General features: G+C 40.1%; 2 protein-coding genes across 2 annotated transcripts; one reads left to right on the top strand and one right to left on the bottom strand.

Annotated features, from left to right (window-relative positions):
- Positions 1-4,507: 4,507 nt before the first annotated feature.
- krt15 (keratin 15) lies at positions 4,508-6,972 on the top strand. Its single transcript, XM_028598520.1, has 7 exons — positions 4,508-5,108; positions 5,397-5,479; positions 5,614-5,770; positions 5,896-6,057; positions 6,187-6,312; positions 6,431-6,648; positions 6,760-6,972. The coding sequence occupies exons 1-7, from the start codon at positions 4,602-4,604 to the stop codon at positions 6,848-6,850; spliced, it is 1,344 nt and encodes a 447-aa protein (XP_028454321.1). The 5' UTR covers positions 4,508-4,601; the 3' UTR covers positions 6,851-6,972.
- Positions 6,973-8,357: 1,385 nt separating this feature from the next.
- On the bottom strand, positions 8,358-11,401 carry LOC114562308 (keratin, type I cytoskeletal 13-like). Its single transcript, XM_028588643.1, has 8 exons — positions 11,063-11,401; positions 10,406-10,488; positions 10,104-10,269; positions 9,833-9,994; positions 9,563-9,688; positions 8,733-8,953; positions 8,578-8,588; positions 8,358-8,455 (listed from the first exon to the last, which is right to left on the bottom strand). The coding sequence occupies exons 1-8, from the start codon at positions 11,399-11,401 to the stop codon at positions 8,358-8,360; spliced, it is 1,206 nt and encodes a 401-aa protein (XP_028444444.1).
- Positions 11,402-14,184: the final 2,783 nt, after the last annotated feature.

Here is a 14,184-nt window from a genome sequence, read left to right as displayed (position 1 = left end):
GATAAAATACAAGAATCCTTGCCGTTCCCAGAACGGGCCGGTTCCACCGGTCTTCTCTTTATATGCTTATATCGATTTTCATAGTTTCAACAATGCAACCTAAGTTTGTTCCAGATATGTGGAGCATAAAAACTGAACGCTGCTTCCCCCTGTTTAGTTCTGACTCTGGGGACAACAAGCAGACCTGTCCCAGACGACCTGAGAGGTCTGGGTGGGTCATAGTCTAGCAGAAGATCAGAAATGTATTTTGGACCTAAACCGTTTAGTGATTTATAAACTAGCAAAAGTATTTTGAAATCAATTCTTTGAGGCACAGGGTAGCCAGTGTAAAGATTTCAGAACTGGAGTTTGGTCTTAGTGAGGACTCGAGCAGCAGCGTTCTGAATTATAGCAACACATACAGATATAGACAGTAGCCTACACACCATCTCCATGAATGCATTCATCAGCTGCTATTGTAGAGGGGTCAACACTCTTGTGCTCTTTACGGTTGCATCAACTCTGTGGATATTTGATTTACGGAAAGCACATCTCAAAAACAGAGGCTTACAAAGTTCTTAATGAGATGTTAATTGTTGGTTATTGTTAAGAATTAACTAAAAGACGTGTTCTTCGATTTCTGGAGGAGGAAGGAGAGGCTGGGGTCGAATTGAAAGTTAAGCAAAAGGTTTAATGAACGGCGTGAAAACGACAAGACAAAACACAATCAAACATAAAACACTAAAACACTGCAGCTGACAGCGGACTGATCTCATGCTTCTCCTTGCGGAGTTACAGAAGAACAGTCATGTGACATGACAAACAATACGCTGTAAACAGCGGACTCCAATTGCTTCCTCTTGCGGGGTCACAGATTGAAGTGCCGACATCACCTCAGTTTCCGAATTATATTCCTGTTGAATTGTGGGTCTCTGATTAAAGACACACCTCTGATTTTAGGTTTACCCCAGGTCACAGATAAAGGTCGTTTCACATGGTAGTGCCGATTCTGTCTAATCACGCCTGGCCCTGCAGGGATTGGCTCCCCAAAACCAGAAACATTAGTTATCTTTCCTGTGTGGACAATGAGTCTTCTTCATATGCTAAATGTCAGACATGACCTGATCAATTCTTTAGAAGCTACAGACGGTGTGAGCCAGACCAATGCTAATCAGTGTAGTTATTTGATTAGATCTAGCAAGTACATTGTTTTTAAAACATAAGCCGGGTTTTAACTTTTTAACTTCAACATTATATTATTTAAATATGAAATGAGGAACCATGTTTGCTATTATGAACCTGTTTGGATGCTGAACCATAAAGATTTGGTTTGCATCCGAGTGCAATTGCTGCATTCATACCTGCCCAAACGAACCACTCCAACAAAACACGCTAGGTCGTGTTACTTCGTGGCGGTGTGCATCACATGAGTAGAGGTTTTCCCTCAGCTGAGCCCTCATTGAATCTGCTCAGTTCTGAGTCAAGAATTATCTTGTAAATTTCCAAATCCCTCTGTGCATCTGAACATCCGAGGTTTTGCATAGATTACTGCTGTAGAAGGTGCGGTTCATACCTGCAGGGCATCACAAGATCCAACAGAAACCAGTCTGAGCCTGAAATAGAGTAAACACAAAGGCAGACGAGCATTGTCAAAAAAGAACACATGATGCTGCGGTGAATCATCGCACTCCCTACATGAGATAGAAAGGGAGATATTGTTTTGTGTTGGCTCATGCGTGGCAGTTACACACCCAGGTAAAAGCATTCTGGGCTTATTTTCATGTCAGAGCGCATTTTGAGCATACTGTTACTGTGTACGCCACAAGCTACAGTTATATGTGTCAGCGGGGCACTTCGTACTCAGACTTGAATGGGCCTTTTGCGTTCTGAGAAGTCATTCCCGTTCACACGAAAAGTGAATGGGGTATGTGACACAGTAAATGTGTCAAAAAGACCTGATTGATTTGTCTTTTTGGCAAAGGCCGTGCAAGATGAAGTGCAATTACAACTACCACACAAGCCACGTGCATTGCATAGCAGATAGTCACGAGATACAGAGCACAACAAAACAATTAGTTTGCGGAGAGGTTTGAATATGTTTTAATCATATCTGCTAAAAAGCTGAAAATCCCTCTTAGTGAATGGCGAATACACCAGTATGCAGGAGTATCTCAATAAAAAGCATGCATACCTCATTCATTCATTGCTTCACACACAAGAACCGCAGTTACACCTTGCCCTGATAACAACACGTACGATCACCATGAATCACTCGGCTCACATAAACAACTCTGCCCTTTTTAATCAGAGCAGAGTGTGATACAGAGTATATTTGTTGCGAAACATTATATTACAATTAAAAATCATTTTGTTTTTTGTCTACCTATAAAGTGTAGCTTGATAACACCAAGGAAGCATATTAAGACAAGAGATGTATACAAAGGTAATAGTGTTAAAACAATATATAAAGGCTCTAACACTTTTGTGTTTTACTTCACACAACAACAAGATAATCTGAATATTAATGCAGACGGAATGAAAACGTTTCAGCACCTGTGCTGTGAGAGCAGAGCAGTGAGACTTCTCTGATAATCAGTGCTATGTGGGCTGAAGCAATTGGTGTCTACCGGGAGGAAAAATGGCTGCCTGACAATTGCCAGTTACTATTAAAATATCAAGAAAGCTAAATGTCCTATATATTGGCATATTTCTATTTTGCTTGTATTACTAAAGTGCTATTTGCAAGTTGTGCAATGTGTGTGTCAATATGTTTTAGGGTTAGGGCATTAGCATTATATTTTATGAAGTGTGATCTATTCTCACAACTTTTGTCAATCTACAGAAAACAGATGAATTCTTTTGCTCGTTTTATCACAGTGAAGTATGTTTTTCACAGTGTTGCAGTGTCTTACACATTAACATGCCATTGACAATTGCTCTTTTAAACTTTTTTAACTTTACATGAACTAACTTTACATGAACTATGCTCTATTTAAACCTCCCTGGTGCCACACCCTTATGTTATTCTATCACAGGGATGTCTGATTGCACAAACCTAACAATGCGTACACCACTTGGTTCTGCTGGTTTTGCACCACTATGTAAATTTACATAGCTGTAAAAATTGTTGTTGTAAAATACTTGCAGGCAAAATAAAATGAACCTAATAAGCAAGAGTTTGGACATCTGTCAATGGAGCAGTGAAACCCTTAATGAAGTGCAACTAAGCTATTCAGAGCTATACATTACAGTGTGTACACACAAGAAGCTGGTGTATTGGCGTGAAACTGCTATCTCCAGAGAGAGAAAAATATATTCACTTGTATTACTGGGGATTCAATCTTCAATTTTCAATCTCTCTTCTATCTTGGACATTATTTATAGATGTTTAGCACACACATGAGATGAGTTTGCAACCTTAAAATGAAAAGCAGCAGTGACAAGAAACATCTGGTTTGTATTACTTCAGACTGTAGATGTGCACAGTCAGCAATAGTCATTTGTTTGTTAGAAGTAAAACAGCTCTTTGTTAGATTTATCCAGCAGTAAAATGTTCAAAATAATACATCCATTATTCTTATAATCAAACTAGAAGGAAAGGTTTATATGCCTGCAAATACTTGAAAGAAATATTGTGAAGCAAGGAAAAAAGCACACAAGCAAGGGCTTGTTCTTGTTTTGGCATGATGCACAGGGCAAAGTACAATGCCAAGAAAAATAAATATCTGTGGTGAGGTTTCCAACTCTACGCAGTTTAAATAAGGACAGGTATCGACTGACATATATGGACTGACATCATGCCTACAAAACTTGGTTCTTACTGGCAACCCTGCAGGCTATAAGTGAGCGAAACAAACGAGAATGTATAAAATTGTCAGGTTTAATATTTAAAAAATAACTAAAACTGTGACTAACAAAATAATGAATACATAAAAAGTGATTTCAATGCAAGATAACACAGAGTGAAAGGACAAAGAATGTGTGAGAAGTCAAGTAGAAAAACATATCAATCATATACTTATCCATTTTACAGTGTTTGCAATGCTTGTTGCCTTGGTAACATAACTTTGGCCATCACGGTATGGCAGTCTTGCTCAATTTTAATGGCACAAATTTCAATAAAAACACATCACCTAATGTTGAAAATCTGCCAGATTTGACTGAATAACAAAGTTGACCCTGACAATAACAGGCGTGGCTGTTTTACAGTGGGCAGTTGGCAGTATGCTTTGAGGAAATAAAAGATAAAGGTTCACATGGAAACCCTGTCTTCATGCACATTAATATGGCACATGGGAATACAAGGATGAATGGAATAATGTAGCTATTGTATGAGGTTTGCAGGTAGTTGTGAGGTTTGAAGGATTTCAGTAAAGGTTTAATCCCTCTTTATTTTTCTGATCATTACAAATGAAAAAAAAAATGAAACTGAAGAGTGTGTGTGATGGGTGAGGCAGAGCAACCATTTTAGGTATTGCTCCTCCCTTCAGTCCTGCACGCCCCCTTCTTCACCAGAGGCAGTAGCAGCAGCAGCAGGATAAAAGGGGACGGAGGCAGAACTGCGCATCTCAGTCCATCTTATTCTCTCCAAGGCAGATCTCCTGAGCAGTCTTCACTTCACAATGTCAACACGCCCGTCTTATTCCTCCTTTGGAGGTGCCGGCCAAGGTGGTAGCTTTGGTGGCTCTGGAGGCTCGATGCGAAAGTCTTATAGTTCCAGCGTGTATGGTGGTGCAGGTGGCTCAGGAGCAAAAATATCTATTTCCTCCGGTTATGGCAGTAGATTAGGTAGCAGTTATGGCATGGGAGCAGGTGGAGGTGGAGGTGGAGGTGGAGGTGGAGGTGGAAGTGGAGGTTTTACTTTTGGCTTGGGAGCAGCTGGAGGTGGAGGCGGAGGTGGAGGCTTCAGCCTGTCTGATGGCCTGGACATCCACGTTGGGGCCAACGAGAAGGCCACCATGCAGAACCTGAACGACCGTCTGGGCTCCTACCTGGAGAAGGTGCGCAACCTGGAGAAGGCCAACACTGAGCTGGAGCTCAAGATCCGCCAGTTCCTGGAGAGTAAGTCCGGCCCCTCTGCCCGTGACTACTCACATTTTGAGGCCACCATTGCTGACCTGCAAGGAAAAGTATGACTTCTGATTTTTGAATGAGATACAAAAGCATGTCTCTCTGTAGTTTACCAAACAATGTAACTATCAGATTAACATGTTAAAAACGATGCATTGGAACTTTAACCGACCCAGAGAGGCAATATGTGTGCATGATTTTGTAAAGACCATTACTATCCTTGTGTTACATGCAATGCTTTTGTGAAGTGTTGTTCACAGCATACTTGATGTTTACAGAGTATCTTTGCAGTTGGAGACACTTGGATGAAAGAAATGTACTAACTGAAACCTTGCTTCATCACACAGATCCAGGATGCCACTTGTAACAATGCAGGCATCTATCTGTCTATTGACAATGCAAAACTGGCAACAGACGACTTCAGAACCAAGTAAGTATAAGGATGAGAGACAGAAGGAGTTTGTAACATAGTAAAATCTGAAATTACTCTGAAGCAATACATGGAATATGTGTACATGATGTGGATGTTGAGGTGCAAATATCTGATCTCTTGCTGCCCCACAGGTATGAGAATGAGCTAGCCATGCGTCAATCAGTGGAGGCAGATATCGCCGGTCTAAAGAGACTGTTGGATGAGCTGACACTGGCCAGATCAGACCTGGAGATGCAGATAGAAGGCCTCAAGGAGGAGCTGATCTACCTAAAAAAGAACCACGAGGAGGTGGGTAGCAAACGCATAACAGTCATCTGAGTGGATTTGTATTCAATGTGCTGTCTTGAATGCAGAACAAAATTTCCTCAAGTCAGCAAACTTAAACCTTTAACCAAACTCCTCTTATTTACCAGGAATTGGCATCTATGAGAAATCAAATGAGTGGACAGATCAACGTGGAGGTGGACGCTAAACAACAGCCAGACCTGGGCAGCATCATGGCTGAAATGCGTGAACAGTATGAGAGTGTGGCAAAAAAGAACCAGAAAGAACTTGAAACTTGGTTCCATTCAAAGGTAAAACTGGACCCAAATCCTGGTGATGATATTAATTGAATAAGTAATTTGTCATTGCCTATTTAGACTGGTATGTATGTAACATATGTAGTTACACGTGACACTGATGTTCTTCCATGTCTACTGCAGTCAGAGTCGCTGAACAAGGAAGTGGCAGTCAGCACAGAAACTCTCCAATCGTCAAAGTCAGAAATCAACGAAATCCGACGCACCCTGCAAGGCCTGGAGATCGAGCTACAGTCCCAACTTAGCATGGTAAATGCTGATGATCTAGGGCAAATCGTACATACAATTTGATGCACCCGCAGTATTTCTTTCACTTAACTCACTCATTCTCTTCTCCATCCCTCTTCTCTTCGCCATCCTCCTCTAGAAAGCGTCCCTGGAAGGCACTTTAGCTGAGACCGAGTCACGGTATTCCATGCAGCTCCAAGGCCTCCAGAGGCAGGTGACGTCCCTGGAAGAACAACTGATGCACCTGCGTGCTGACATGGAACGCCAGAGCCAAGAATACAAAATGCTGCTCGACATCAAGACAAGGCTGGAGATGGAGATCGCAGAATACAAGAGGCTGATGGACGGAGAGGGCAGGTAATTTATCTGCAATGAACAGTTCTGTCCTTTCATGATAAACTCTCACTCTGTAAAATGAAACATTATACTGATATTTAATGCAAGTACTGTGATTGTACCCCTTCACAGTGTCGTACCTCAAGGGAAATCCTCTAGTAAGGTGATAGTGGTCACACAGGAACTGAAGGATGGCAAGGTGGTTTCCTCCTCCACTTCCTAATCTGTCTCGTGCAGCAAACGCAACACAAGAGGCCACACCTGAGGACCACAAGCACAAATGACTCCAATACTTCCTTCATATACACATGTGAATGTAATAAAAGGCTGCCAGTTTGCTGACTACCATTTTTTCCTGTTTTGACTTATTTGTGTTTCAATTACAAATAGTGTCCTGATAGTGGCATGGTTTTGAGATGAACCATAGGTTTTATAAAACAAAAATGTTCAGCTTCATCCTGACAAGAGTTCCTTAGGGTATTTTGTAGGTCTGATATATCATTATTTTAACAGATATTTGTGTAAAACCTGCTGAATGAAATCGTAAAAACTTTGAGGGTGAGCCACATTATTATCTGGATGTAAAAGAATAGAACAATTAAGGCTTTGAATATAAAGTTGCTAATATCCTGAGGGTGGTTGGAAAAATTTAACAAAGAATAATAGTTCTTTCTCCGTTGTTCAACATTTTTGTACGAGATACTAATGATTTCAGGACTTAAACCTCAGAGGCCACACAGTGTTCAGCAATACAGGCGTACATGTCATACAGGTCTGAAGTAGACAGCATGCATGCTCCGATAAATTCAGATTTAAAACCATTTGAAAACACACTATTAGGAGTGCCAATATATACAATGTAAAATGTAGCCTTAATGCCTCACAATAGAGTCCTGGGTTTGAATCTCCTTCCTCCAGAAGTCCTCGTGCACATTTGGATGTACGCATGAAGTCAACTCTCTTGGTGTTAGACTGGACTTTACAACTCAAGGAAGTTTGATTCACTTTTAGCCAATGCATGCTGGGACAGGTCCCAGTCCCTCTTTACACAGATTAAAGCTGTATCAACCAATGTTTAGCAACAAGGGGGCAGAGCATTTATGTACAGTATTTTATGAAATTGAAACTGTTATAAACTACTATAATAATTTTGCTTTTATAGGTTCTAGAATGATTTTTTTAACATTAACAGTTAAAAAATTTCTTCTTGCAAGGGATCACACCAGCCAAATCAACAAATCCGGCCAGGGGCGGAAATTAGGGGGACCCTTCCCTACTTTCTATCCCACTACTTCAGGTGCCCTTGCTTCGACCAGCGCACACACACACACACACACACACACACACACACACACACACACACACACACACAAAGTGAGGCTATTTTGAGTATAATTTACCAAGTGTTAATTTGTCTGAGGCCACATTTTGTCACTGTGATGGTGTTGCAACAGTGCAAAATGCAGTTAGAAAACTTTACAGGTGTGTAGTCGAGAACAAAATGGTCAAGTTCGAAAATGGGTGTGGTCCAAGCGCCCGGAGTACGGGGGCGTGAAGTAGGGAAGCGGCTTTATGAACACATGGAGGAGTAAGTTTTAATCATTAGCATCTGTATCTGATATGTACTTAGAAATGTGAAGTATTCTGTTCATTATAAAATATAAAAAGATACAAGAACGTTTAATTCAACTCCATGATCTTTATTGATTTTTGTTATTGTTTCCAATTTATCACTTAATCTCATCGACGTCCACATCAACAGTCTTGCTGCTCTCGACCACCCTTCCATCCACAACTGTCTCCACCACTGTGATGACCTTTGTGACCACTGAGGAAAACAAAAAGATACAACAATCATGAGCAAATCACATTACATTTTTTAAATCCAGCTAAAACTTAAACATTTTACTGAAAAAAATATGAATTATCTGCATGTGAAAAAATGCTCACCTTGTCTTGAACTGGTAATGGAGAGAAAAAGAAAAAAGAAAACATTAGTCTAGAACATATCCACATTATTATTAATTGTTTATACCTGGGGTGGATATTATTTCTCTTTAATCCCCCTGTCCAGTCAGTGTTTCTCTCTCTTCACCAGGTCTCACCTGTCATCGTCCCCATCCAGCAACCTCCTGTACTCAGCAATTTCCAGCTCCAGCCGGGTCTTGAGGTCTAGCAGCATGTCGTACTCCTGCTTGTTGCTGGCGATGTTGGCGTGGAGCTGGGACAGCTGAGCCTCCAGGCTTGTGACCATGTTCTGGAGGCTTGCTAGCTGTGCAGCATAGCGCGCCTGAGTCTCTGCCAGGTTGCCCTCCAGAGACGCTTTCTGTTGTGGTCAGAGGAAGACGTTAGGCAAATAGGCAGACAGTGATTAAAATTCACAGAACTTACTTGATAGTGGTAAAAATGTTGAAAATGTAAAACAAATGTTGGCTAGTATCATGTGATTCTGCACACTTCGGAATTACCCTTATTTACTTTCTTGCTGAGTTAGATGAGAAGATTGAAGCCATTCACATGTCAGCTATACAGTATATGAATCTGCAGCTGGTGAGCTAATAGCTTAGCATAAGGAATGTAATCGACACAGCCAGCCTGGCTCAGTCTAAAGGAAACAAAATCTGCCATCTAGCATCTTTAAAGCCCAAAAACTTTTCATATTCATATTCTCTTCTTTGTTTGGTGGCATTACAAGTTGTGGATTCCTGGAAGTTAGTTTTTATGCTAACTGTGAAGCTAAGCTAACAGGCTGCTGGCTGTAGCTTTGTAGCTTCATATTTAACAGATATGAGACAACAAAGAATATCAGCGTGTTTCCCAAAATGTCAAACTATTTCTATCTAACGTTACAGTGTTGTTAATATGTACCATCACCGTGTCACATCCAAAAGATTATCAATCTTTATTGTTAATATATAGTTTTTTTATGACATACCATGCTCAAATGGGACTGCAGTTCAATCTGAAGCATCTGGAATGCGCTCTTCAGGTCCTTAACCTCTGTGCTGAACGTCACCAGAATCTCTGTGTGAGTGTTCGCTTCCTGCTCCACCACTGTAATCTGGGTAGATCAGAGAAATAATATCCATTGTTTTACCCAACAGTTATAGTACATAACTGTCATACTGTCAAGCCAAATAAACTAAATGTATCGTTTATGAAGGTCCCCAAAGTGGCTGTATCTTAAGCATTTGTAGCTTCTCACCTTGTTCTGGTACCACGCCTCGAGTTCCTTGCGGTTCTTGCCGATCACACTCTCGTAGTGTTCCCTGATCTCTGACATAACCTGGTTCAGGTCTGTAGAGGGAGAAGCATCCACGGACACATTGACCTCGCCGCCCATCTGACTCCTCAGAAGAGCCAACTCCTGTAGGGGACAAAGGACAATGCCTCAGTCAGCCGGTGTAATAACTAAAAATGCCATCAACAAACTTTGGGTTAATTGCAATGGGTGAACCACTACTTCCTCATCTAACCACAATCACCTCTTCGTGATTCCTCTTGAGCATGATGAGCTCTTCATTAAGGGTCTCACACTGATTCTCCAAGTCCATTTTGGCCAGGTTCATCTCATCAAACATCCTCTTCAGTCCAGAGATGTCCGCCTCCACAGCCATCCTCATGGCCAGTTCGTTTTCATACCTGATGGGTGAACACAGGAGGGTTTATTGGGTCGTTGAGATTAGAAGTTGTCAGTGAGGCATGAGTTAACGCTTGTATGTGCATGTAAAGTTTCAGTTATGTAGCATCGTTGTGTGGGGTAGGGGGATACACTCACTTCATTTGGAAATCATCAGCAGCCAGTTTTGTATTGTCAATGCCCAGGACTGTCTTGGCATTAAGCTTAGAGGCGATACAAATCTGAGGAGGTAAACCAAACAAGACAGAAAATGTACAATCAAGCTCATGTTTCATACAGTTTTACCAACCAATATCTAAAATAAATACAAATATCTGCTATACTGATTTATCTAATGTTTGTTATTCAATTTCTACTCTTTTTGGGAAAGGATCCTTTAAAAATGTGGTTCTCAAAGAGTTGGATGATAACAGTACATACAACACAAAACTTAAATTTTATCGTGCATCAAAAAGTCATATATACAACTATTTAAATAAGGATGTGATGCACCGTTGGAATGTATCTGATATTAAAATGTCAACTGTACTGCGTTCTGCTTGTGTTATATGCTTGCTGATAATATGGCCTACTTCTACACTATGCCAATGATGGGTTTCCTGGCTCTCTAACTGTTACAACCCCACATACAGTACATACCAACAGATACCTAACCCCCACTACACACTCACAGTAAAAGATGAGAAGAGGAAGATAACAGGTAACACAGAAAAACACGCACGCACACGCACAGGCGCGCACACACGCACACACACACACACACACACACACACACAAACATCTGTCTCCTCTCACCCTGTCCTTCAGATCGTCGATGATGGTGAAGTATTTGGTGTAGTCGTGGCAGATGACAGTTCTGCTCTGGTACCACTCTCTGATCTGCTTGTCCAATCTGTTGTTCTCCTTTTCCAGGTTGTGCACCTTCTCCAGGTAGGAGCCCAGACGGTCGTTCAGGTTCTGCATGGTGGCCTTCTCGTTGGCCCCGACGTGGAGGTCCAGGCCATCAGAGACATTGAAGCCTCCAGAGGATGCTCCGTAGCTCTGCTGGGATGAGGAGATGCGGGTGCCACGGCCGCCTGCTCCACCGTAAACACTCATGGTCCTCTGGCCGTAAGATCTGCTGCTGATCGACATGCTGGAAGGTCTGTATCTGGATCAGGTAGGTAGGTGGATCACTGAAGTTGATCTGCAGTTGAAAGCATCTCCTGGTCTCCTTGGTTATATAGCTGCCATACGCAGCAAAGTGGGAAGGGCTAAGAGGGGTAGTTGAAAGGGAAGAATGTGGCTGACAGGCTACCCCCTTACTCTTCTATGCAATCCCTTCATTAGTACGGGTGTCAATACTGGTGGGTAGGGGTTCATCCGCCTTTTTTCAGGTGGAACCCGATATTCCACATTTCAACTTTTCTCAACGAAAGGACATACCTTTCAATACACCTCGGTTCATCTTGAACCTTTGGAAGTTTGTAGCCTTCCTTGTTAGGTTGCTTGAAAGCAAGTTTAGAGGCACAGACACATATACTTTGTGTTTATAATCTTGTAAAATATTCACTTATAGCAGTGACAGACATGGCACATACCAGTTAAACTTCTTAGATAGCCAAAGTTACTTGACACATACGGCCAAGATTTTGGTTATTAACTGTATTAATGAAGGAATTTATGTTTTTATTCAAGTGTTACATACCTGGTATAGGTATTACATAGCCTACATGGACTTATTACATTACATATTCATATATACATTAAACACATTTACTAAACCAAAACAATCTCTAAAATATCACCACACGCTGCAAGTTAGATGAGAAATGTGATTTTACAGGACAATATCTTCATGTAAGCAACCTGGAAAATCTGTTAACATACTGCTTAGATATATTTGCCTAGGAGCCAAGTACATCATTTTTTAAACCTTCATTTAATATTACAAAAACATTGAACTGCCTTAACCGACAATGGCTCTAGCATTATATAGGCTGTAGTTGCTATAAGTGATTTGTAAGCTAGACTTCTTTAAATATGGTGAAACTGTATCTAGCAAAGGTGATTATGAGTTGTTTTAGGCTGTAGGTTTCTATGCAGGCCATTCTTTGTTCTTCACAAAGAAGAAACAATTGCCCGGTGGTGGAAAGTAACTAAGTACATTCACTCAATTACTTAAGTTTAATTTTGAGGTACTTTACTTAAGTTCTTCTATGTTTGCCACTTTATGCTACTACTCCACTTCATTTATTTGATAGCTTAAGTTACTTTGCAGATTCCAAATATTAATGCAAAATATGAATCAACTACTACATGATGAGGTATTACTATTAATCAAGCTAATGCATTTATAATTATAATCCAGAAATATAATATATATGAGCCATGGGCCATTCTGCATAATGAGTAGTTTTTGTACTTTAAGTATAAATTCATGCCAATACTTTCATTATTTTACTTCGGTAACATTTTGAATCCATGACTTTTACTTATAACCGAGTATTTTACACTGTGGCATTTCTACTTTAATTAAGTCAAAGATATGAATACTTCTTCCACCACTGCAATTTGGGATTGCATCATAGAGGGTGTTACACTGAGATTGAATAAATACAACAGAAATGTAGTTTTCCTTGAATAGTTTCTCCCACTAAATAGTAGGACAAGCCTGACAAGTTACTGAAAAACTAAACTTGTTTCACTGGTGCACTCACACCACCATCACATGCCTTCATTAAATCCATTGTAACATTTGGAAATGTTGGAAACAATCTGTAATAATTAAGACCAACTTCTAAAAGTCTCCCATGTCCACTGAAGTCAGATACGCTGAACAAGGAGGTGGCAGTCAGCACAGAAACTCTCCAAAAGTCCCTGTCAGAAATTGAGCTAAGTTCCCAACTTATCATGGAAAATGATAATGAATCTTAATGAAATCTTACAAACAATTTGATTTGCACTGGAAGTAGAAGTGAAGTAGAAGTATAAAGTAGAATAAAATAGAAATACTAGAAGAAGTTCCTCAAAATTGTACTTTGTACTTAGTAGCAACTACAGCCTATAACGCTAGAGCCATTGACGGTTAAGGCAATTATATGTTTTTGTAATATTAAAAGTATGTTTAAAAAATGATGTACTTGGCTGCTAAGCAAATATATTTAAGCAGTATGTTAACTGATTTCCCAAGTTGCTTACATGAAGATATTGTCATGTAAAATCACATTTCTCATACAACTTGCAGTGTGTGGTGATATTTTAAACATATATCACAGTTTGGTTTACAATACGTGTAAAATGTATATAGGAATACATTGCCTTGCAGTGTTAGTGATTTCTCTGTAATTTAAAATTGAGAATACTGTGTTATTTACAATGTTTGCAATTAAGAGGACAGAAAATGTCACCTGTGTGATTTGTATGATGTTGACAATGAAATAGTCTACTGTTCATTCATAACATGATCTTTGCTCAGTTTTTGTTCAAAGCTTACCATCACAGCATGAAAGCACTGTGTGATTAATTTAAGTTTATATCTGATATGTTTTGACATATACAGATACAGTACCATGCTGCATACATTCCTTTTTCTTTTTTCCAAATGTAAGTGGCTTGTGGTAAGTCGGCCATATAACACATATAACAGGTATATAACACTTTAATAAAATACTTTTTTTTCATGAACATCTGGCCTAGACGCTTATGTGACAAAAACAACTTCGGCAGTAAGAAAACAGTATTTGAAAGTATATGTGTCTGTGCCTCTAAACTTGTTTTCGAGAAACCAAACAATGAAGGCTCCAATTCCAAACTTCCAAAGGTTCAAGATGAACTGAGGAGTAATCAAGAAATGTCCATTCGTTGAAAAAAGTTGAAATGTGGAATGACGAGTTCCACCTGAAAAAAGGTAATGCCACCACACCCGTGCTAATGAA

The sequence above is a fragment of the Perca flavescens genome, chromosome 2, assembly GCF_004354835.1.
Source record: "Perca flavescens isolate YP-PL-M2 chromosome 2, PFLA_1.0, whole genome shotgun sequence".
In the NCBI taxonomy this organism is placed as follows: Eukaryota; Metazoa; Chordata; class Actinopteri; order Perciformes; family Percidae; genus Perca; species Perca flavescens.
The sequence above is the reverse complement of the archived record's forward strand: the minus strand, read 5'-3'. Positions and strand labels throughout refer to the sequence as shown.

Coding starts and splice junctions, on each gene's coding strand:
- krt15 (XM_028598520.1), top strand. CDS start 4,602: ATGTCAACACGCCCGTCTTATTCCTCCTTTGGAGGTGCCGGCCAAGGT. Junction 6,313..6,430: donor TACAGTCCCAACTTAGCATG/GTAAATGCTGAT, acceptor ATCCTCCTCTAG/AAAGCGTCCCTGGAAGGCAC. Junction 6,649..6,759: donor CTGATGGACGGAGAGGGCAG/GTAATTTATCTG, acceptor ACCCCTTCACAG/TGTCGTACCTCAAGGGAAAT.
- LOC114562308 (XM_028588643.1), bottom strand. CDS start 11,401: ATGTCGATCAGCAGCAGATCTTACGGCCAGAGGACCATGAGTGTTTAC. Junction 10,270..10,405: donor GCTGATGATTTCCAAATGAA/GTGAGTGTATCC, acceptor TTCACCCATCAG/GTATGAAAACGAACTGGCCA. Junction 9,995..10,103: donor ATCACGAAGAGGTGATTGTG/GTTAGATGAGGA, acceptor TGTCCCCTACAG/GAGTTGGCTCTTCTGAGGAG.